General features: G+C 43.4%; 1 protein-coding gene across 1 annotated transcript in view; it reads left to right on the top strand.

Annotated features, from left to right (window-relative positions):
* Positions 1-23,362, top strand: part of CRTAP (cartilage associated protein) — a 42,512-nt gene extending 19,150 nt beyond the window's left edge. Inside the window, exons 5-7 of the mRNA XM_063452007.1 lie at positions 7,693-7,838; positions 11,739-11,822; positions 23,038-23,362. Of these exons, the coding sequence (XP_063308077.1) occupies positions 7,693-7,838; positions 11,739-11,822; positions 23,038-23,088 (281 nt within the window). The 3' untranslated portion in view covers positions 23,089-23,362. The remainder of the gene's footprint in view (positions 1-7,692; positions 7,839-11,738; positions 11,823-23,037) is intronic.
* The last annotated feature ends 2,183 nt before the right edge of the window (positions 23,363-25,545 follow it).

The following is a 25,545-nucleotide window of genomic DNA, read 5'->3' as shown; positions in this document are numbered from 1 at the left end:
TCACCTCTCCTCATCCACGACTAAAGATTAAACACTCTTCATACGCCTCTGAGGAGATCTCGGGAACCAGTGTTCTATGTGCCGGAAGCTAAGTAAAACCAATGTGATAAGAGTTGCATCTAAAAGCTGTTATTACCTGTCTCCAAAAGTCCTTCGGTAAAAACAATCCCGTTACAGCTAACTTCAACTCATACTTCATATCAGTTATCTGCATCTGTCTTGCTTCAGTTAAAGTATGGAACAGCTATTGTAATTACTTATCACCTAAACCGTTAACTCTATTAAGAGACTCTTTATTGATTCAGTGTCTGCAATTTACTACCGTTTACTCCTTAAAGCTACAGTGCCTGTAACTGTGGACTTCAGTTATCATTTATTCCTTAAAGCTACAGTGCCTGTAATTGTGGACTTCAGTTATCGTTTACTACTTAAAGCTACAGTACCTGTAAATTGGAATTAAAGTCTTTACCTTTTACTTTTTATAATAAATATTCAAACTATACGAAATCTGCAGTTGTGTTCCTTCATAACAAATGTTTAAACGTGACAACCGCACAAAGTACGGGCTCAAGCATGCACTAACCGCACCGTAGCCGTAAGAGTGGCTGGGGGCGCCATCCACATCTGGACTGGGGTTCTGGATCCAAACACCACGAGGTTGGCCTCATGAAGGAACTGCCAGCCGAGGTTTTATTGGGGAACAACGTAGGCTGTTTGACGTCCCAGCTCACACGCAACAACCCTACGGAGGTGTATCCGGTGACCGCCCAAGCCCGAATGGAAGCGCCGTTGCACTCTGAGGAAAACCAGGTAGGAGTCGTATTTCCCCCTCTGCCTGAAACCCCTGCCTGTTTCTGGGATACCCCCCAAGGTTTTGAACAGGAGCAGAGGACAGACCCCACTATAGAGGGATATAGGACCGCAATAGAGTTCCCATGGGGTGACAGCACCCAGGAAAATTTTTAGTGGTATAAGGGGTTATTATACCGAGTGATAGGGGGAGCAGGCCACGGAGCAGCCCAGGTCACAAAAAGGCAACTAGTAGTACCCTGTAAATTCCAAGCTGAGCGACTAGCAGGACATCTGGGGATCAAGAAGACGAGATACTTTTGGCCAAAAGTCACCCAGGATCTAAAATATTATTTCAGGACCTGTGACACCTGTCAAAGGACAGGTAAACGGGGAGACCAGCAGAAAGCCAAATTACACCCCTTACCCATTATCGAGGAGCCTTTTCTCTGAGTAGCAGTCAATCTAATAGGCCCCTTCAGGAGACCCAGCCTGTCAGGCAAACGGTACATCCTCACAGTCGTAGACTACACAACAAGGTACCGAGGCAGTAGCCCTCTCTAACATAGAAGCAGAGACCGTAGCAGAGGCCCTGGTTAATGTTTTCTCTCGGTTCAGGTTCCCGAAAGAGATTCTGTCAGATAGAGGGACCCAGTTCACTGCAATCGTGACATAACAATTGTGGCAGAGTTGCGGAGTGAAACCCCTATTTAGTTTACTCTACCACCCCCAGACGAATGGACTCGGATGAACAGATGCTTAAAACATTCAGAGTCCTGCCGAAACTGGGAAAAGTGCCTTCCCCATCTTCTGTTTGCCTACCGCAAAGTGCCCCAGAAGTCCACCGGGTTCTCCCCCTTTGAACTCCTGTTCGGGAGAAAAGTCTGATGCACTCTGTCCGGGAGAATCTGCAGGCGGCCCACGGACGCCAGAAGAGATGGTATGATAGAGGCGCCAGAGATCGAATACTGGAAGTAGGGCAGAAGGTACTAGCTTTAAGGCCAGGCAAGAAAGACAATGGAGTGCATCAGCGATACTACCTACATCGTGGGCAAATGTTCGGATGAAAGGATAACCAAAGCCTTTCATGTGAACATGCTCAAACGCTATTTTGAGAGAGCCAGAGACGTGTGCGCCCCCTCTTTTGAGAATAGCGAGGGCCTCCCCCTTCCCTACTTACTTGACTCCTCTCCCTGTACTATCAATCAAGTGAGCCTAGGCCCAGAGTTAACCCCCTTAGAGAAGAGCGAGGCCTCTCAGCTGCTCCAGGGATACCAGGAGATGTTCTCCACCGTACCCGTGTATACCTCCGCTGCAGTACACAATGTAGAGACTCAGGGAGAAACCCCACTACGGCAACAACCCTATCGTATCCCTGAGACAGTGAGAGAGAATATGCTCGCCGAGATAAGAGATCTGTTAAAGCTAGGAGATATTGAACCCTCACAGAGTCCTTGGGCTTCTCCGGTAGTGCTGGTACCCAAGCGCGACGGCACCACACGCTTTTGTCTAGACTACTGGAGGCTCAACGACCGAACTATAACCGACGCTTACCCCATGCACAGAATAGATGAGCTATTAGACCGTATGGCTGGGGGGAATTACTTGACTACCCTGGGTTTGTGTAAGGGCTATTAGCAAATCCCCATGGAGCCAGCGGCCATTCCCAAGTCGGCCTCCGTCACCCCATTCGGGGTATACCAGTTTAAGGTTATGCCCTTAGGGATGAAGAATGCCCTGGCTACTTTTTAGAGAATGGCTGATAGGCTCCTAGAGAAATTTCAGAACTTAGCATGTGCGTATCTTGACGATATAGCGACTACACATACCTGCAACCTACAAGTCTAGAATCAAGCTATAACTCATGGGCATAACGCCCTTACACTAATCTGGTATCTGCAACCAGTGCCTGCGCCTCAAACTTTAGCCTGGCGATTCCACACTAGCACTGTGTCGCTCCAACTTGTACAATTAATATAAAAAATGTGCAGAATAAGCTCTACTGTTAAGTCTTCGATGTGATTACAATTGTCTATGTTGCTTACCAGTGTGAAATACTGTCTTGTATCTTCCAAGCACAACCAAAATAAAGAATTTAAAAATAAATAAATAAAAAGACAAGATCTCCATGACACAATTTGGGACCTACGTATGGCAACAGAGTACCTGACTTTAGATATCAGATCATTAGATATTACAAGGATATTCTCACGTACCATGGAAGACCATGAAGGCCTTGGAAGACTCCATAAAGAAGGCTGTAAGGTATTTTTGCCACAAGCACGAAGAGCTAGAAAACCAGGTACTTCATGGTCAGACAGACGTCCTGCTAAAGACCCATATTTCAAAGACTCACAAAGCTACCGACCTGGTAGAGAATTTAGTCTAATAGAGCCAGGAACCAGTCCTTTTGTCCCTCAGGGAAGGGATTCTGACTATCTGTCAGAGGTTGGAGCCAGACTGTCCTTCTTCAGCAAGGTCTGGACACAATATATTCAGGACACCTGGGTACTTTCCATAATTCTGGAAGGGTACAGACTGGAGTTCAATCAAACACGTGTGAGGAATTTCTTTCTGGCAACTCGTATTCCTATGGACAAAAGCAAAAGATGCTGTTTGAAGGAATACGTGGAGTCTCTCTTAAGAGAAAAAGTCATCGTACAAGTACCTCAAGAAGAACGCTTCAAGGGGCATTATTCTCCCCTGTTTCTAGTCCTAAAAAGAGAAGGCAAATAGAGACCTATTTTGGACCTCAGGTCCATCAACAAAAGGCTCAACATCAGGCCTTTCAAGATGGAGTCTAGCCATTCTATTGCTCCTACCATCAGCAGGCAAGATATTTTGGTCACCAAAGACCTAAAGGATGTGTACTACCACATCTCGATTGCACAAAGTCACCAGCGTTTCCTGAGACTTGCCATAGGAACAGACCATTTCCAGTTTCTGGCCCTGCCTTTTGGCCTAAGTACAGCACCGAAAACCTTTTCAAAGGTCTTAGTAGTGATCATTGCCCAGATGCGGGTGCTAGGCATTGGCCTGTTGCATTATTTGGACGACCTTCTATTAGTGGCCTCAGACCCCCAGGAAGCCAGAGATCAAAGGGACCTGGTTCTCTCGGAACTACATCAGTTCGGCTGGCTGATCAATCCAGAGCATAGCAGTCTTATTCCAGCTCAGAAGATAGTCTTCCTGTTCGATACAAAAGAGCACAAGATATCACTTTCCAAAGAGAGGATAGGAAGGCTTTGGACTTTCCTCAAGCGATTCCTACTGTCCACCCTGGTTACAGCAAGGACGTATATGAGACTATTGGGCATTCTGGCCTCTACGATCAGTCTACAAAGAGAATTTCTGATCCAGTTCAACAACAGGAAGTTGAATTGGAATCAACCCATCAAGATGTCCTCGATGGTAAGACTCCATCTTTCCTGGTGCTTAAGGAGAAGAAATGTGTCCAGAGGTTTTCCCCTATCAGATCCACAATGAGTAATACTTACCATGGATTCCAGTTCCCGGGTATGGGGAGCTTATTGTCAAGACCGTTTCGCACAGGGTCTATGGACTGCAACAGAGTCAGTTCTTCCAAGTTACGGGACATATTCAGAGCCCTTCTACATTTCCAGACGATCCTAAAAAGATGCTGGATTTGACTACGTTTAGACAACTTGACAGCTGTCGCCTACTTAAATCACCAGGGTGGAACACAGTCTCAGACTCATGAAGGAGTTGAAACCTATAATGAGGTGGGCTCTCGTACACTCCCAGGGCATATCAGCAATTCAAATACCAGGAGTCCGGAATACAGTGGCGGATTTCCTGAGCCGAGTATCAATGTCAGGGTTCAAATGGCGGCTGTGCCTTAAGGTATTTCAAAGCCTAATCTTGAGATGGGGATTACCCGAGATAGACCTGATGGCCACCTCCCAGAACAAACAGGTGGAAATGTACTTCTCCAGATACTTAGACCCGAAAGCCCTGGCTCAAGATGCTCTGACTCAGAACTGGGACTTCAAGCTGACTTATGTCTTCCCTCCGATACCTCTAATCTATACTGTGTTGAGGAAGATACAGAGGGACAAGGTAGAGGCTTTTGCCATTCTCCCATTCTGGCCATGTCGACCTTGGTTCCCTATGGTGACACGGATGAGTCGGGAGGATCCGTGGGAGCTCCAAGTCCGGCCAGTCCTCCTGATGCAGGGTCCTTTGAGACATCCAGAACCTCGTGCTCTTCAATTGAGGGCCTGGAGATTGTGCAGGAATCTCTCTTGAAGGAGGGTATAACTGATTCAGTTATTAAAACCATTTTACAGTCCTGTAAGGTGTAAACTTCAACTACCTATTACAGGATTTGGCAGGCTTTTGTCAGTTGGGCCCGTGATCACGAGATTGTAATCGTTCCTCCATCCTTGGCCGCGGCTTCCTACAAGCAGGCTTGGATAAGGGGTTTGGCTATAACACCCTAAAAGTCCATGTTTCGGCTCTCTCTGCCCTAACAGGCATCAGGTGGACTTTACAGCCTTTGGTTATAAGATTCATGAAGGCTGTTATGAAGATCCGACCTCCACTCAAGGTTTTTATGCCGGCCTGGGATTTGCCTTTGGTGTTACATGCTTTGACTGTGGCACCATTTGAACCATTGGACAATATTTCTGAGATACTATTGTCCCAAAAGGTTCTTTTGTTAACAGCTGTCTCCTCAGTGAGGAGGATATGTGAACTTCAGGCCTTGTCTTGTGAACCTCCCTTCACTGTCTTTCATCAGGATATGGTGATTCTTCGCCCTGTGCCGGAATTCCTTCCCAAGGTGGTCTCGAAGTTCCATTTGAATGAGGAAGTTGTCTTACCCTCATTTTATCCTTGCCCTAACTCTCCTGAGGAAGAGCTGTTGTTAGAGCGCTCTACATTGAGAGGACAAGCTCTTTTCGCAAATCTTCCAGACTGTTTGTTTTACCTTGGGGCCGTAGAAATCGTGAAGCTGCTTCTACTTCTACTCTGAGACAGTGGATAATAACAACTATTTTCAAGGCTTATCGTTGCCAGGATACGCCTCTACCTATGGGTATCAAGGCTCATTCCACCCGAGCAGTATCTGCCTCTTGGGCTTCTGTGGCAAAGCTCTCTCCAGACAGTATTTGCAAAGCTGGCACATGGTCTTCTGTGAACACCTTCATCAAGCATTATCAGTTGGACGTTAGATCCGCTAATGATACACACTTTGGACGTCAAGTCCTCAATTCAGTTCATAGTGCTGGTCACGGTTAATGTATGTTTATTTGAATAAATGTGTTTGTAGCTATTTGGCTTGGTCCCTCCCTTTTGTTATCTTTGGTATTCCCATGATGTATATACTGCCATGATTAGCCAGGAAAGTGGAAAATGTATGTGAGCTAAATGGTGTTTTTAACACTGTAGGGTCAGGAATACATGTTTGGGTTAATAGGGAACATATGACCAAAATTGGATGCTATCTGGAAAAATAAATAAAGGCTACTCATTATGTGCAAGGCAATCAAGCTGGAAAGGTTCTGTCACAAACAAGCTGGAAAGATTCTGTCACAAAAACTGATACAAATAAAAATACAAATGGTCCAGCAATACTGAGTACTTATACATTCCATTCAGTGTGTACTCAGCTGCGGTTGATGCTGATGAATTTGCACTTTACTACCATTGGTATAATATACAACACTTCAAATTAGAAGCCAAAGAAGGTGAAACTTGGAAACTTTCTTGAGTCTGTATCTTTTACCATGCATGTGTATGTATATGTAGTCCATTTTTGCCACAAAATCCAGTAGCCTCGGGAACTCAGGGAGCACTGCATGGACTGGAACAGGCCAGGAGTCCTGAGCCTCTGCAAAGGTAAAGGGAGATTGGGACATATTGATATTAAACAGTGTCTCCACCCAGTGATCAACATACATTAATATACACCTTCCTAGCACCCTTATTTACACAGCAATATACTGGATGTGTAAATGATATTTGGCACATCCAGTATATTGCTGTGGGAATTGCCTGACACATTTGTATTGCAAGAGCGCTTTAAATCTTGTTCCATTGTTTTTTTCACATTTAAAGGAACACTATAGGGCCAGGAACACAAATGTGTATTCCTGTCCCTATAGTGTTAAAATAACTATTTAGCCCCCCTTCCTCCCTTAAATAGAGTAATAGATTACCTTATTTTGAGGCAGGCTCCACCCTTACTCCGCCCCCTTGGCTGACATAATCAGAATTGATCTCAAACAATCACAATACTTTCCCATAGGATTGGCTGTGATCATCTATTCTGATTATCTCAGCCAATGAGATTTTCCATGTGCCTCTATGGAGGGGGCTATTACCACTTCTTTTGGGAGGTTGCTTTGCTGGGGATCAACTAAAAGATTGGCTGGGGTAATGTCTCTCAATCACCCATGCCTCATCCATCCCCTCAAAAAATGTTTTGAGTTTCTGAACCCATAGTAACTGTTCAAAAGTCTCAGCAGCAGGATCCTCTACTTCCATTTTTGGTAGTATTATAATACTTTTTCCTTAGCAAAAACTAATCTTTCTCCTCAGAAAAAGCTGTATTTAATGCCTGATGAATCTCCTAATGCTGGTAGCGTCTAACTTTCTAGTAATCGTCTTCATTTTGTCTCTAATGTGCAAGTCCACTCCATAAACACTGAGCGGCAATGTCTCTCAAACCCTGCAAGGAAGGGCAAATGGTAGATGCTGGCATAGCATCATGGGATTTGTGCATAAGATGGGGATCTATCTTTCTGTCACTCTTGCGCTAGAGAGGAGCCCCCCAAATAGTCTTGAATCAGGGCCCTCTTTACATTTCGCCGCTGCAGATACTTGACTGTCAATTCTAACTTCCTTTTCATAAGTAATAGTTTGTTTGTTTTACCACAGTGAATGATGTTAAAAATGCAGCTCCGTGTGCAGCCAGTTACCTTCTCTTTGACCAAGATGACGACGTAATGAAACAGAACATGGTCTATTATCATTACCACAAAGATAAATGGGGACTAACAGATGAACACTTCAAGCCTAGACCAGTAAGACAGGATATTTGATATATACTTTTTGCATGTATGCTAAATAACCTTGTTCCTTAAAGGGAGGTGTAACTAAGGCTGTATATTATCAAAGTGATTTAACTCCTAAATGTTAGTGACACTGCAGGGGCATGATCTATTAAGCTATGAATGGGTTCCAAGCTGCCCAGACCTGTTGGCCAGTCCAGTCATATGGAGATATGACTAAGGTGGAGTTATACCCCGCCTTATCCATACCAATTCATACCATAAGTTGAGATAAGCTGAGAGCTGTAAACTGATGTTTTCAGGCAGTCACTGCCTCTCATCTCTGCTTGGACTTAAGTGGAATCTTTAACCCAAGCAGCGCAGAAAGGTAGACATCCAAGTAATCAGATTCAATGTAAAACCATCCAAAATGGTTTAACATTGAATGGATTGACAGTCCTGGCGGACTTTAGGCACTGTAACCATTTAAAAATTTCCCTTTAATGGATCACTATAGGATCAGGAACACAAACATGTATTCCTGACCCTATAGTGTTAAAACCTCCATCTAGCCCCCTGGGCCCCTCATGCCTCTATAAATATAGCAAAATCATACTGTATTCAAGCCTGAAGCTGTAACTCTGCATGCTGTTGGCCTTGGAAAAACAAGCAGTTTGCTGACCTCATCAGAAGTGGTAGCCTGATCCAATCACAGTGCTTCTCCATAGGATTGGCTGAGACTGACAAAGAGGCAGATCAGGCGCAGAGGCAGCATGATTAAAACACAGCCCTGGACAATCAGCATCTCCTCATAGAAATGAATTGAATCAATGAATCTCTATGAGGAAAGTTCATTGTCTGCATGCAGAGGGAGGAGATACTGAATGTTTGGATGCATTTTAGGCAGCCATGACTCAGGAAGGATCTCTAACAGATATCTGGGGAGTGGCCAGTGAAGTTATCACTAGGCTGTAATGTAAACACTGCGTTTTCCCTGAAAAGACAGCGTTTACAGCAAAAAGCCTGAAGGTAATGATTCTACTCACCAGAACAAATTCAATAAGCTGTAGTTGTACTGGTTACTATAGTGTCCCCTTAAAGCAAAACATATGTGTGTAAGCAAAACTCACAGGTGATTTGCATAAATACATGTTGAGTACTGGTTAGCCATTAATGAATAAAAAAAAGACAGCTTCATACATAATGAGTAGAGAGAGAAAACAAAACAAGGAAAAACATGACTGTTTATAATGTGGTTGTTTGGACCAAGCATGGGTCTATTGCTGCCACTCCAATAACCCCTATGTTAATCTGACCCAGCTCCTTTTACAGCAAAACCCAACATCACTTGCAACATGCTTGTAGCGGACCCTGTGTAACCCGGCTGACTACCCCCGCTATTAATGAACGAAGAGACCCATTTCCCCCAGTAACTGGACGACACACAGTTCCAGGGGTACTACAACCGCTTTATACTTTCCCCATGCAAGGGGTGGAACACACATGAAGACAATGTGTAATTTGCAAAAGCCTTAACAATATTTTTTTCACCGTCTGTGATGTGTCTCTTTGTCCTTGGAATGGATCAGTATATCGTCCAGATATTTCCATTCATGTTGAAAATCTCTTAACACCTCATTGATTAGGTCCTGGAAAAGAGCTGTCCGAACGGCATTACTGTGTACTCGCAATGGCTGTAATGAGTATTGAAGGCTGTTTTCCATTCATCTCTAGTGATGGTTTTATGATGATCCTGTTAAGCTTAAATCCATTTTACAATGGCCTTTACCAAGGAGACTTAAAGCTATACAACGCTTTGTTGGGTTTTCCAATTACTATAGGCGCTTAATTAAAGGGTTTTTGTCCATAATAGCACCTATAACAAACATGACTAGCAAAGGTGCTAATACCAAGACTTGGTCATCCTCTGCTTTTGAAACCCTTAAGAAAGCTTTTTCTACTGCCCCAATATTGGTTCATCCCGACACTACATTACCCTTTTTACTTGAAGTAGACGCATCTGAAACAGGTATAGGGGCAATTTTGTCTCAAAGCTAAAGTTCCAATAAAGCTTTACATCCGTGTGGATTATTTTCAAAGAAATTATCCGACACGGAGAAAAGGTATGACATTGGAGATAGGGAGCTGTTGGCAGTAATAATGGCATTGAAGGAATGGAGACATCTGTTAGAAGGGACATTACATCTGGTTACCATTTTAACAGACCATAAAAACCTGTCTTATATAGGAGAGGCAAAAAGGTTATCTGCCAGACAAGCTTGTTGGTCCTTGTTCATTACACGGTTTAACTACGTGCTTACTTACAGGCCTGGATCAAAAAATTCTAAATCAGATGCCTTGTCACGTCAACATGAGCCTTCTGCATTTACCGAAACAGAAATGTCCCTTATTGTTCCAAAGCATAATATCATAGCCAACACTAGCATAAAGGTGCATTCCCCCCTTATCACCAATATAGAGCAGAAGCACTACCTAGCTCCAGAACGAACTCCTGAGGGAAAAAGATATGTTCCTCCTGTATTCCAAAAGGAAGTACTTCTATGTTTTTATGACAGTAAAATAGCCGGACACCCTGGCATACATAAAACCTATTCTCTTGTTTCTAATTAATTCTGGTGGCCTACCCTGTGTAAGGATATAAGAGACTATGTCATGGCTTGTGGTTACTGCTCAGGCAGAGATCCAGTCTGTCGGTCTTCTCCCACATGATGGGGACTCTCCTCACATTCCCTCCTCTCATCTCGGCCATTCAGACGCCTGCCGCGGTAACTTCTCTGCTTTGTGCATACTCTGCTTTAGTTTATTGGTATTTGACTTGGCTCTGATTTTGATTATTCTGTGTTTTCCTTCCCTTTGACTCAGCTTGTATATTCACTTAACTGTTTTCTGGCTCCCTCTACCTTGGCTTGTCCCTGACTATTCTCTGTCCTTTCCTACGTTACTCCGGCCATTCTAAGGCCTGTTAAACGTGCTATTTTGCATTCTGCGTATTGGATCCCTGTGTCGTTCCTGACACTGTGTCTATCAAGTTTATGGAGGTCTCCTTTGTAAACGACTTGTCTTATGGTGGAAAAATACTCTTGCAGGATCTTTAAAGTGTTTATTCTTTTGATGTTGAAAATGAGCTTAATAAAATAACTAACAAAAGGAAAATACTATGTAAATTGCCAAAACTACCTAATAACTCACTTAAGCAGCTAATACAGTGTACTTTGGATGCAGGAGCGAAATTATACAGTGTAGCAGTAAAACGGACAAAGGCTATGTCCTTGTAAGTCTTCTGAGGTTCCACCCATTTTTTAAAAGCCCTCCAAATAGCTCCAACCTGTAGTGCATGCACAGAAACTCCAAGCACACAATGTTGCAGGTGTCAACATTTTTAGGTTGTAGCTGAATGCAGCGAATTAAGTAACAATGTTAGTCTGCCCAGCCAGACCGTTTACTGGTTTCATTGAGTGGGAAGGGGCTGAGCTCCCCTGGTAGTACCATGTTAAACATGTTAAGTGAGAACAAATGACAGAACAAGAACTTTAAAAGGGAACCAAACTATCCATTCCTGCCAGCTAGGACAGGAAAACAGATTGGACAGACAAAAAGACTGGGGACTTTTAAAGTACTGATTAATTAAACAATTAATTATTACTGGCCTGACAACTGGGGAGGACCTAACCCATAAGTGATGCTGCCATGTTCAGCCAGAAACCTTTTTGTTTCTATAAATTAGTATATTTTAATTAAGCTAATGGTAATATTTCTTGGGTTCACTATAATGTAATGTGTGGCTCATGCCTATGCTCCACATTGGTTCACTAATTAGTGGGATTGTGGGTGTGGGCGTGTCAGTGTGTGTATTTTCTGAATTCTATATTCTGTATTCTATTTCATTGTGATTTTTTCCCCCTTTTTTCATAGGAAGCGGTCCTTTTTCACAACATTACAACTATACAGAAAGAGCTGTATGAATTTGCCTTGCTGCACCTTGTAGATGATGATGAGGTAAATTATACATTCTTACTACTGCTATATTCTTTTTTATGTTCTTTTTTTATTTTAGTTTAAAGATGTATTTAGCTTGTTATAACATTCTTTCAAATGCTTACCCAAAACCAAATACATTTTCATATAATTCCTGTATTATAACAAAAGGAGAGAGGTAGGGGAGAAAGGGAAAGATCTGTTCCTGAGAGGGAATATACACCAAATGTAATAAGAAAAATAATAATAGAAAATACTTTATTGGTAAATAAACATCAAAATAGCTATCCCGGCTATAGTTGTCTGACAAGGTACAAGACAATGGTAGCAATCAGGGAGCCGAGAACATACACACTTATATACACAGTGGAATTATATACAAGATGGATACAAGTAGTACAGGAAGAGAATAAAACAGTGAGAGTAGATATGTGCTGGACTGGGTGACAGACCCTCTCTGTGGGAATAAATGAGAGAGGGGGGGTGGAAAGAGACTGGGGTGAAGAAACCTCCACAGTACTTCAATTCCACGGTCACCTAGTGGATTACACCAAAAGACCAAGATCACTGAGCAGTGTGGTTTGCTGCCATGCTATAACCAAGGCGGCCACCAGGGGGCCGAGCAACGTATAGCTGTGAGCTAAGGTCCTAAACATCCAAATGTCACTAACAGTATTATAAGATACAAAAGTATCAAATGTATCAAAGACTCAGTCTGATACTGTGTGACATATACATATGAGAAGAGACACAACCAGTCATTGTATGATGCAAAAAGCTAGTTCGTTTAGCTCGTGGTGACTGAAGGGCTCCGTTTAGCTGAACAGTCTAATCAAGTGTAAAGTAATGAAATCAGGTTAGCTGTAGAGCAAGTTGTCTAGGTGCATTATAATGCAATTGCCAAATACTATCAAATGCCAAAAGTCCGTTCCCTCTAACTGTCTATACGTATATCTCATGCAATATCAGGTGCATATAGAGAGTAGAGGAATAGAATGGTGCCTTCGAGGGCGCCCGGGGATAGGAAAGACGATAGTATAGAGACGGATGAAGAGGTGCTAAGAATGTAATAAGGTAAACCAGCCCTGTAATACTCAAGAGAAATATAGATAATAAAAACTGTTCATTCTCAAGGTTTAGACAGAGAGTCTGATGCGCTGCTGACGGTTGCCCGTCGTCCCAGATCTAAACAGTTCGCTCGTTGCTTTGATAGTGAACTGTAGTAGCTAGTCTATCCAAATGACGGGATAAACGTATAGGCGGCACATACAAGTAGTATCAATTATGCCCTGATTGGCTTGCGGGGCACACGAAAGACATCGCTTCCCGCCGTTATGCCCTGGTCGGCTAAGAAACCTGAAGTGCTCCGGAATAGCTAAATGCCGTCTACGCTTAGTGCTGGAAGTATATTCTGCACAATAGTATATCGAGTAGCCTAGAGGAGCACACTATGCCTTGGTCGGCTGGAAGAACCAGAGTGCCCCGGATGGCTTGATGCCGTCTATTCTTAGTGCTGAAAGTATATCCTGCACAGTGATCTGACGAGTAACATTGAGGAGCACCCAGAGAGTATCGCGCCCCGACGCGCGTTTCGCCTGACTCACAGGCTCATCCTGAGTAGACGGCATTTAGCTATTCCGGGGCACTTCAGGTTTCTTAGCCGACCAGGGCATAACAGCGGGACGCGATATTCAATATTCAAAATATTGGGTCACCCCCTTCTCTGTTCCTGGACTCTGTGATATGAATCGCTTGACCACCTTTTCAAAGTTAATTCCTGTATTACTTGCAAATGTCAACTAGTTAGCATCAAATGCAAATTATGTATGCTCAGACACTGAATTTAAAGGAGCAAGCCAGCGCTATAGTGCCTGGAGGACAGGCACAGGATGGTTTGACTATAAAAGGTAAGATGGTGCCCAAGACCCCGAGATTAATTTGTTATGGTCCCTGGAGTGTTTCTTTAATTTACAGAAGAGTATTTTTGGTGAAACTAAATTTATTGTCTAATGAAAATTTGAAAAAATATTAACATTATCAAGCATGGTTAATTTTATTTAAACTTTTGCATGCTGCATAGTTACATAGTAATATAAGCTGACATTGAAAGCCATTTATCGGTGTTTGCAAATGACACAAACCTTGGTGCAAAACAAAATACAGTCTGACCGTTGACATAATAACATCTTTACAGAGGGATTTAGATAAATTGGGGGACTGGACAGGAAAGTGGCAGAGAGATTTAATACAGATAAATGCAGTCATGCATTTTGGAATAAGGAACCCACAAGCCACTTTTACATTAAATAGGGTTGAATCAGGGATCATATTAAAATGACTTGGGAACAATTATAGATGACAAACAGTATGCAATGCTGGTCTGCCTTTGCAAAAGCTTGTAAGTACTTTTGTGTATAAATAGCGGTATTGATACACGTGATCAAATATAATATTGCCTCTTTTTAAATAAATGGTAAGACCCCACCTTTAATATATGCAGTGCAATTTTGGAGATGCTAGAAGAAATTCTGAGAAGAGCTACAAAATGAGTATGGGGGATGCAAAACATTAGTTATGAAGAATGGCTAGAAAAACAGAATGTTTTATTTAGAAAAAATGCACACATCAAAGGGGATATGATAGCAGAATACAAATATATACACTGCCAGTACAAACTGCTGTGTGCTAACCTGTTCATTGTTAGGAATATACAACGGACAAGAGGTCACCCTATTGACACTGACAGGCCTTTTTGCTTACAGCAGAGGAAAGGGTTCTTTATAGTAAGAACAAAGAAGATGTGTAATTCGTTGGTTGTCTTATCACATTCAATAGATATTTTTTTAGAAAGTGAAATAAGGAGTTGGAAGGGAAGAATCCACCACCAATCTCCTAAGTGGAGCGCTAATTAAAATACACTTACCCCGGTTACAAACTATGATTCAGGAATAATCCCGTAATTAACATAGGGGAGAGAAAAAGGGGGAAAAAATCGAATGGTGTAGTATGTCAAAATAACGACTGGTGATAAAATATATAAATAAACAAACTCACAGAGCCATGTAAAAGGACTGGATCAAATCACATGCGCTTTGGTGTGCTGTGGTGACACCTTGCCCTCTTCTTGGTTCTTCTTGTAAAACGCGAAATAAAACACAGAAGAGGATATATTGTGATATATTGTGATTTTGGAGAAGCCATTTGGACACTTAAGTTGTGTATAAATAAATTGATCCAATTAGATTTTTAGTCTTACTGGCGATCTACTTAATTTTGCCTCCAGTAAAGAAGGGTTAAGGTTAACAGCTTTTACACCTAGAGCCAGGTTATTCCTATTGGCTCTGAATAAGGTGAACAGTTTTTCATCTAGTTTGTCTTTTAATCTACACCATTAGATTTTTTCACCTTTTTCTTTCCCGGATGTTAACTACAGCATTATTCCTGAGTCATAGCTTGTAACTAGGAGTAAGTGTATTTTTATTAGCGCTCCACTTAGGAGATTGGTGGTGGATTCTTCCCTTCCAACTCTTTATTTCACTGTGTTTACGTTTGGGTGGATAAGAGAGATTTCCACATCAGTGTGGTAGCTGCTTTTATATTTAAATTCCTGGTAATCGTTTTAGTGCCTATCTTATTCACAGAGCACTTTTTTTTTTTTACATACTATTTTTTTGGAAAGGCCCGGATGCTTTTTGCATAAATGTTATAATCAAGGATATCATTGATATGTACGTGAACAGGTTGTTGATCCACGGTGAAATCTGGTTGCCATTATGGAGTCAAAAATGATTTTTTTTCCCCCTTTGTATGGCATAATTGGAAATGGCTACAATTTAGTTTTTGTATTCTTTTGGGTCAACATCATAAAAGAATGGGTTTCAAGGTTGAAGTTGATGGACTTTAGTTATTTTTCAACCTAGACTACTATATAACTATGTATACACTGATAGTATTTGTCACGGGAGATGGGACTCCCCATACGTGTTCCCTTAATTATACATTGTCTAGTCTAATGTTTTCTTGCATTCGACCTACGTTTACACCGCTTGGCGGTCAGGCTTCTTTTTAACACTTCGGAATCACTGACCACCCCTGGTTGTTAACCACAAAATAAGCATTCCCTGAGTGGCGGGCATTTTGTCTCCCAAACGCGGGCAGCGTACATGGTCGTTGACGGCGTGGAACTGTTTTCCGCTACACCAGTTCGTGAACCCCGCTGAAACTTGGACCCTTGCCTGTTTAACTTTTCGAACAGCTAGGAGAATGGCATTCGTGAGTAAGAAACTACCGAACGAGGGAAGCATTCATTTCTTAACAGCAAGGGGATGCGTTTATCAGTTTGTTCGTACGGAACTCCCGGTAGGGCAAAACTTTGAACGAACATAACTTTCGTTTTACCAACCAGATCTGAGCGCTTTTTGGATATGTTGTCCGCTCAAATCGGGGCTATTCGGGAATATAAGTTTTGTGGGGTTCTGATGCTGTTGTCATGTATTTTTCTGATATGTAAAAATTCTATGTACGTTTTCCTCTTTGATAGATAATTGGATTCGCTTAATTGGAGTTCAATTATCTCTCAAACACAATGGCTTGTGGGAAGGAAACCCCTGTGATTTTGTATTGGAAACCCCATACAAGGGGCACTGCATAAAAAGCAGAGTGTGGCCTAATAAAGTTCAGATTGCTGCTCTAACCCAATACGACTGGTTGCGTCCATTATATTGGGAAAACTCTACACAAAGGTAATACTTAGGACTAGTGGAGGATTGAAGGAAGAACAGCAATAGATTCACAAACCCGTGACACTGGTGCCAAAAGCGGGATCCTCCAACCAAACCAAGTCCAGCAAGGAATTCCAGCAGAAAGCCAACAGAGACAAAGATGGCAGTGCACTACTGGAAATTAACTGTAGCCACCCTACAAGAACTTATAGAGGAAAAGGGAAAAGATTTAGCGGGACTAAAGAAACCCAAACTAATTGCAGCTCTAGTGAACCTAGATCAGGATGGATCACCCAATCCAGCCAACGACCCACTCGGTTTCCTGACACCCCAGATGACCTCCAATGAGCTCTCCAGACAGGTGAGAGAATGACTTGCCTTCTATGACCCATTAACCCCCCCCCCCCCCCCATGAGGTAGTAGACCGGATCATGGCATCCTGCAGAGAGAGAATGAGCCGAGGAACTGGCCATTAGCAAAGTCACAGCTGCGGCCAGCATACCAAATGAGGTGTGATCCCGCAGAAGTTCTGGCTCCTACAGCAGCATCAAAGTCAAACAGGTGTTTGACTTTGATGCTGCTGCAGGAGCCAGAACTTCATGAATGGTATGGAGCTCCATGGTGGAGCTCCATGAATGGGTCCCCATCCTGGTAGGGAAACTGACTGGCAGAGCGGCTGAGACATACCGTGCGATACCAGAGGAATGGAGCTGAGATTACCCGGAGGTAAAGAGACGTCTCCTGGCACGGTACGCCATCACCCTAGACACGTACCGCCGAAAGTAAAAAAAAAACAGGCTAGGGACAAAAGACACTCACACTGAATGTGCTCACCGAATGAGCTGAGCCACACAAAATTGGCTCCAGGGGTGCGAGGCAAAAACCTTGGAAGACAGGCTCCAGCAAATACTACTGGAACATTTTTTTTGCCAACACCACCCAGTATGTACGGGATTGGGTAAGAGATCACAAACCCCGCTACTCAACTTACAGACCGGTTAGTAGATACCAGGCAACCCACAAACCTCCACTCAGGAGCACCGCCCGCCTATTCTCCCTGAACCATTCCGATGGTTACCCAGCCACTGCGACAAGCTCCAGGACCCCCAGCCAGAGCATCACACCCTCCACGGAAGGCTATCTTTACCCGCTCGATATGCCCAGGTTGTAATCAACCTGGGCATGTCGAGCGGAACTGTACGATGCCCTGACCCACAACCACCAGAACCCAGTACACTACACTACAAACCAACTGTGTAAGCTACCCCTGCGACCACACCCACTCCGCACCTGAACGGCACATTAGAGACTATAGGGGAACATCATCAGGACCACTTTTTCCCCAACGAAACTGACAACTATGGGCACTACAACAAGGTCTCCATGGTTTAACAGCCGGCATTTGACAATAGAGAACACCACTATCAACCAGTGAAAGTGAATAGATGATTAACCAAAGGACATCGAGACTCTGGTGCCACCCTCATGCTAGTACAGCCTTGCGCACTTGCATCCACCCAACCCCTGGATCAGCAAGTAGAGGTCAGGGTGGCAGGAGGACAGATCAACAAGCTTCCACTAGGCCGAGTACACCTAGACTGGGGCACTGGAGAAGGTTGCAGAGAAGTAGGAGTCATGCCAGGACTCCCAACTGACATTCTACTAGGAAAAGATCTAGGACGATTGGAAAGCCAATTTGTACACAAGAGAACTGCTCTATCCTCACCTAATTGTATGGCGGTTACCCGTGCACAAGCACAGCGGTCACTCGATTCTGGGACCCAGGTAAGACTAAACCCCGACCCTCTCCCACCTATGGAGACTATTGACTGGTCCCCCGCAAGTGACTTTAGTAACTTGACCCTTAGCGACTTGACCTTGAGCCAATACCGAGACCAAGCTACGTCTGGCTACTCTGAGGCAGTAGCCTTGTCCAACATCACTGCAGAAACAATAGCAGATGCCTTACTCAAAATATTTGCCCAATTAGGTGTGACAAACTCCCCTCTCCAAGTGAGTTTGCCACGAGCCCCTGGAGGAGCCTGCTTGCTAGCCTCCACAGACTAGGGGCCCTGCAGGGAAACCTGTAAAAGACTACCAAACTTGACCAACTGTTAGCACTGATTTCCCTGGAACTGTTGTGGGTGACCATGTGCATGGTCGGTCAAAACTATGACTTCCAGGAAATTCCTGAACCCCTGCTCTGGGTGATTTTTGGATATGTTGTTTACCCAGATCAGGGCTATAAGGGCATGTGTGACTTTTATGGTGATATGTTGTGTTTTGGAGTACTTTTGGGACATTTTAGAAATGTGTGTTTTTTCTGCCTGGAGATAATTGAGTTGATACAGTAATTACATAAATTATCTCCCAAGCAGAGGGGAGGGATTGTTTTCCTTGTGTGGGAGTGCCTTACATTGTAAATGTGTTGTTATTGGTTTGGAAGTTTGTGTCCCTGTGCCCAACAAGGTCCACTTGGGTGTCACCATTGTTGCGAAACTTTAATAAAAGGCTAGTGTGCCTCCATTAAAATGCTATTCCAGCTTACACTCCAAAACTGTGAGATTTACTCCCGTTTCTGCTGTTCCAGCTTGCAGGGGATTCAACGGGGAAAGTCCTTGTAAGGACTAGAGCTGCGGTTTGTCCCTTGTTCCAGCTAGGAAGCGGTCCTTGGCGGAGGTACCCAGCCAGCGTTCAGGGAGCTCCGCTACAGTAGGCTTTCCCCAAGAGATCCTATCCAATCAAGGGACCCAATTCACTTTGGTTCTCCTGAACCAGGTCTGGACCCTCTGCGTAGTCAAATCCCTACTAACCACTCCTTATCATCCGCAGACTAACAGGCTTTGTGAGAGGTTCAATGGGACCCTCAAACAAATGCTCCGGAAATCCAACATATGGATTGGGAATGGTACCTCCCCCACTTCCTCTTCGCTTAGTGAAGTGAATCCAGAATCAACGGGACTCTCCCCCTTCAAACTGCTATATGGACGCAGAGTTTGGGGAATACTGGGAAGGGAAATGTGACCCTGAAGAGACTCCCGCTCTCGTGTATGTCGTCTAGCTCCGGGAGAAACTCAAACAGTTGATGGGACTAGCCCATGAGAAACTCTGACAGAAAACCCACCATGACCAACATGCCAAGCCCCGAGAGTTCAGGACAGCGGGTACTCATGGTAGGACAGCGGGTACTCATGTTACGGCCCACTAGGCAGAACAAGCTACCGTCTGCCTGGAAAGGACCCTATGAGGTTGTAGAATGAAGGGGGAGACCATTTATGTAATTGCCGAGGGAGCTCAAGCTCAGACCCGACGCATATGTCACATAAATGCGCTTAAAGCACACTTAGAATGTGCTGCAGATGTCGCTGCCAACCGCAAATATACTTCAGTGGGACTTAGCCGTGAAAGCCCTGGAACTATTTTTGGCATGAAAACTTCGCGGTTCCCGCTCGGTTCCCCAGCGGCACTTAGCCGTGATTCTATGGAACTATTTCGGCTATGGGACCATGCCTGCGGTCGGTCAAAGAAATGACCTCCAGGAAATTCCTGAACTGATCTGGGTGATTTTTTGATATGTTGGTCACCCAGATCAGGGCTATCAGGGGATGTAAGATTTGTGGGGTTATGTATTTTTAGGGTACTTTTTGGGTGTTTTAGTAAAGTATGTTTTTTTTCTGTGCTTGGAAATAATTGGATTAGAATTAGTACAGTTACTGATCCAATTATCTCCCAGGTGTGCTGTGTGTGGGAGTGTCGTGCCTTGTAACCTTATTGTTATTGGTCTGTGAAGTTGCAAATCAGTCCCCCACAAGGTCCCTGTGGGTGTACCCCTTGCATGGGGATTGTCATATAATGCCAAGTGTGGCTCCCATTAAAGAGATTTGTTTACCCCTTCATGAAGTCTGGACTCATAATTGGGGGATTGGAGAGCTATATTTACTCTGGGGATTGCTATAATCACAATACTCCCCATTAGCTTCTCATTAGCTCTTATAAGAACGGTTCCTGCTATGCTCTCTCGTCTATGAGAGGTCTACCCACTGGAAGCTGGATCCTGGTCTTGGGTCCAGGGTGGGTTGAGGGCGGCGAGACCCCAACCAAGTTGCGGCGGTTTGTGGGGTTTACGGTTGGTTTACGGTTTGTGGTTATGGTGTTCCAATGCAGTGCTTATTGTGCTTGCACGTACTAGGAAGCAGCGATTGACGGCGGTACCCGGTCGGGGTGCCCGGCGGTCCGTCACACACGCATTAACATATAGTCATTGCATCCACACATTATAAACATATAACAGAAATATTATTTCAAGGTATACCATTATATTATTATATCATTATCAACCAATGTTTAAATGTATTAATGTAAACATCTTAGTATGTTTTAGAAAGGTGGGGACCCCTTTTGTAGCGCGCTCTTTCTTAGATTTATTTATAACTTTTATTTAGCAATTGCATAAATGCCGACTACACCAGCCACACAGCTGCACCCTGTCAATATTTTACTTGTCAGATTATGCTAGTTTAACCTAATAAACATTTATCAAGTATTTAATCAGGCGACACAGAACTGGCATTATCTGCAATTTATCTGGCTTCAAATATTCAACATATTTAAAGCTATGCCATATTAATGGTCTGGCTACCGTTGGATTTACCGGTCAAAGTTGAATAACCAGGGGTCAAACAAAAGCAGAAGACACCGCTGTCCGTGATTAACTGAGCCAGACTACAAGCCTGACTAAAACCTCAAACCCCACGAACCTGGAGTCTACAGTTGTGGTAACAAGGGGAAAATCAAAGAAATCTCCTTCAATAGTTCAGTATACTTTTACAACTTTAAAAGAACACAGTAAATGAGAGATACATTAGTGGTAAAACATTTTTACAACCCAAGAGGGTGTATTCACTTAAACTGAATCATCTGAAATGGGGAGTTAGTACTGTGGCACTTAGATTACCACTGGGTCTTTGGTCAATTTAACCTCCTGAGTGCCTGTTAGGATGAGGACAGATTGGTTGCTGATATCAGTCAGTTCCTGTGGAAGAGAGTAAACACACGCCCCACTGTGGTGCAAAGTGAAAAATGCACCATCATGTGATTCATTGTTGGAGGTGGTCAATATGAGAACAAAGGGTGAAGACACAGTATTGCCTCTCTGAAAACAAAATACTCATCTGGTTTGTACCATGGCCATTTTCCCTTTGTGAACCATGCCTTCTATCATTAAAACATGCTCTGGGTCCAAGCCTCCTTTTCTGGGAAAAATGTTACTGCCTTGCATCCCCTCAGTGTAACCTGCTAGATTATTTTTAAAAATTGCGTTTTTGTATAGGATGTTTAGGGGTCTCATTTAGGTATGTCCCCCCTTTTACAGCCCTTTGTTTACTTTTACAAGGCTGGTCAGAATTTCTCTGCCCCATCCTGATCAAAGGAGGTTGCTTTGACACTAAATAGTTATACATAGATGTCTATAACAATAATAATTGTGATACAGCTAATTAAGAAGGAATTACACGAAGAATGGATTTCCTGTAGTAAGCAAAAATCAACAATACAGCCATAAAGCAATATAAATCAGTGTTGGGCCGCTGTAAGTGTAAAAATGTATTTCTTTGTTAGGGTTACTACAGGGGTTAAACAATATGGGTCTACATTCAGTGGGAAATCGGTGGGAAATCGGATTCAGTGGGAAATCAGATTTTCCCATTCAGTGGGAAATCGGATCTTTAAAGGGACACTCCAGGCACCCAGACCACTTCTGCCCATTGGAGTGGTCTGAGTGCCAACTCCCACTACCCTTAACCCTGCAACTGTAATTATTGCAGTTTTCATAAACTGCAATAATTACCTTGTAGGGTTAACTCCTCCTCTAGTGGCGGTCTACTAGACAGCCAATAGAGGGCACTTCCTGGTCCATAGCACAGGTTTTCTGTGTGAGGACCTCCAGCGTCGCTAAAATCCCCATCTTCAATGCTTTCCTATGGAGAGGTCTAATGCGCGTGCGCGTGCGCGTGCGCATGCACATTAGGTCTCCCCAACCAACGGGCGTGATCAGTCTCCCCCGCCGGCTGACGTAATGAAGGGGAGGAGTGGCGGCGGACCAAGAAGCAGCAACGAGGGACATCGTCGCTGTCTTTAGTAAGTGACTGAAGGGGTTTTCACCCCTTCAGCAACCGGGGATGGGAGGTGGGAAGGAGAGGGGACCTGCAGTGCCAGGAAAACTGATTGTTTTCCTGGCACTGGAGAGTCCCTTTAAAAATGTTGTGTGCTGTTTGGTGTATCACTCTGTCCAGGTAACACGATTTATGAAACTATCCCTAGAAGTGTTTTTCTAATCTAAGGCAAAGTCCTGGTTTTATAAAAATTGTACCAGGCTCATTTAAAATGTAACCACTCGTTCAGATTACAAATTCTTTCAAAGCAAACATATAATGTTAGTCCCAAAGTAAAAATTATTGGGCTCATGGAGTTCATACATTTTTATAACATTTGCATTTTGCTTTTTTTACTTTCTACAGGGTATTGTTGTGGAATATCTCGATGAACTCTTGGAAGGGAATGCATTTTGACCAAAAATATAATAACATAATTTTTGTTTCATTGTTTTCATTTGCTCATTTGTCTTCGATTCAAAAGGAAAACACAAGAATGATTTCATCTGAACAACCCATTTTTGCCGTTACACTCAAACGCGCAACCAATGCACTGATTTCATATATTGGTATGAGAGGAAACAGGTTAATATATTGATATATGGGTTTGGATTTCCCCTGCTTTTTAATCAGTATTTATTATCCATGTATGTGTGTGCAAAACATGGAAATAAATTTCTGTGAAACACAATTGTCTCATCTGAGGAAATGTTTTTACTAGTTTCTTGAATGTGTTTTACTGAAAATATTTTCTGTACCAACACAAGTTTTTTCCCTACTTTTGTAATTCTATATTTCTTGATGGATTAAGATCCAGACACAAGTTTAAAATCACCTCAGGGATATGTTTTTTTTATTTAGATTACCTGCCAGAGACGGAGAACTATAGTTTACCACCTTCAGAACATTTTATCTGTCTACATCTACTGTACTGTATGAAATCATACACACAACTTTATTCAACAGGGATATTAGCATTCCAAAAGAAGACGTGAGGAAGACTTTCCTTGATATATGTCCATTTGTTTGCAATGACTGTTTTCCAAAATCTATTCTTTGTGTCTAAATGTAAAGATCTTGGGGAGAGACAGTGGAATGATATACTAATTTTGAATACCCCGCAGCAACTTACAGCCTATACCCTGGTACCCTGGAAGAGATCTGTTTCATGGTCCACAATAGCCCATTTATACCCAGCCACCTTTCTGAGATGCTTTAGAAGGTGCAGAGCGAATGACACATACCTACACTCCTGTTTCTCGTGTGTTGTGATCAGACCTATATAGGAGATGACCTTCGCAGTTTTAAGCAGCTGACTCTGAACCCTTGGACCTCTCTGGTCAGTCAAGTCAACCAACCTTTAAAATTGAATGGACATGACTTAATTGTTTGACTTCCATAAAAAGACAGCTCCTCAGGCAGATAAATCTACGTCTTGTTTTTCTAGTAAATGCTTTTCTCTGCTGAAGTGCAATCTCATTTCATCAGTAGATGACTTGTGATTTGTACATGCTTGTTAATTATCAGGTCACTGGAGAGTTGTTTGTACTTTCCCTGTACTAATTTATGTTATAAATGTCCACATCTTCAATGAGATGTTTTTTTAGAACTTAAGAAGTTCTTACATTTCCCTTATTAAAGGGACACTATAGTCACCAGAACAACTACAGCTTATTGTAGTTGTTCTGGTGTCTATAGCCTGTCCCTCCATGTTTTTTTTCTGTAAACACTTCAAAGAAAAGTCAATGTTTAAATTAAATCTTAGGGACACCTTCAGTGGCCACTCCTCAGAAGACCACTAAAGGCTCTGTATGGAGACAGTGAACCTTCCCCATAGAGATGCATTGATCCATCTGGCTGGTGTTTGGCCCTGTCCACCCTCATTGAAAAACCCTATGGGAAAGCATTGGATTGGCTGAGATCATAAATTCTGATTATGTCAGCCAAAGAGGCTGTCTACTAATTAATTCACAAAAAATAAATGTAACATTCTGCTGAGTGGCCAGTTTTCCTAATTTTGACAGAGACAATGGGGAGGGGGGAGGGGGGCGGCAGTGACAATGTGTGAGGGTGAGAGTAGGATGGGGGCAGCGACAGTGTAGTGACAATCTGGGATGGTGACAGTGTGCAGGGGGGCAGTGACAATGGAGAGGGGGGGGGCAGTGAAAGTGGATAGAGAAGTGACAGTGTGGAAAGGGAGCAGTGACAGTGTGGGAGGGAGGCAATAACATTATGGGAAAGTGACAGTGGGAAGGAGGCAGTGACAGTGTGGGAGGGAGACAGTGGCGAGGGGAGTAGTGACAGTGTGGGTGGGTGATAGTGGTGAGGGGGCAGTGCAGTGTGAGAGGTTGACAGTTGGGAGGAGGACAGTCATAGTGTGGCAGTGTGTCAGAGAGTCAGTGATAGTTGGGAGGAGGCCAATGACAGTGTGGGGGCCAGTCACAGCGGGGAGGGGCAGTGGCAGTGAGGCGAGGGCAGTGACAGTGCAGAGAGTTCCCCAAAAGGATAGTTCTTACCTTTCTGGGATCCCACCATGTGTGCACAGCTCCTGTTGTCATGTTGCTCTGTGGTGCCCTCCCACACGATGTGCTCAGTCACAGCCTCTGTCTGCTCTGCACTCGAATAATGAAGCAAGACGGGCAGCGCTCGGCCGCCTATCAAACTGCCCTGGGTGGGCACTCTGAGCGGCGAGACTGGCCGCGAGAGCTGTGCTTTTTATTGAATTGTGGTAGAATATAAACTGATTGAAAGCGTGACACTCTGATTGCTTGGACATCGCTTACAGCTCAACAGCGGCCTTAACTGTGTCAATAATTAACAATAGACTAATTCACCCTGTATGACAGATTTTTCATTTGTATTTATTTGTTCATT

The sequence above is a fragment of the Pelobates fuscus genome, chromosome 4 (assembly GCF_036172605.1).
Source record: "Pelobates fuscus isolate aPelFus1 chromosome 4, aPelFus1.pri, whole genome shotgun sequence".
Classification (NCBI taxonomy): Eukaryota; Metazoa; Chordata; class Amphibia; order Anura; family Pelobatidae; genus Pelobates; species Pelobates fuscus.
The sequence above is the reverse complement of the archived record's forward strand: the minus strand, read 5'-3'. Positions and strand labels throughout refer to the sequence as shown.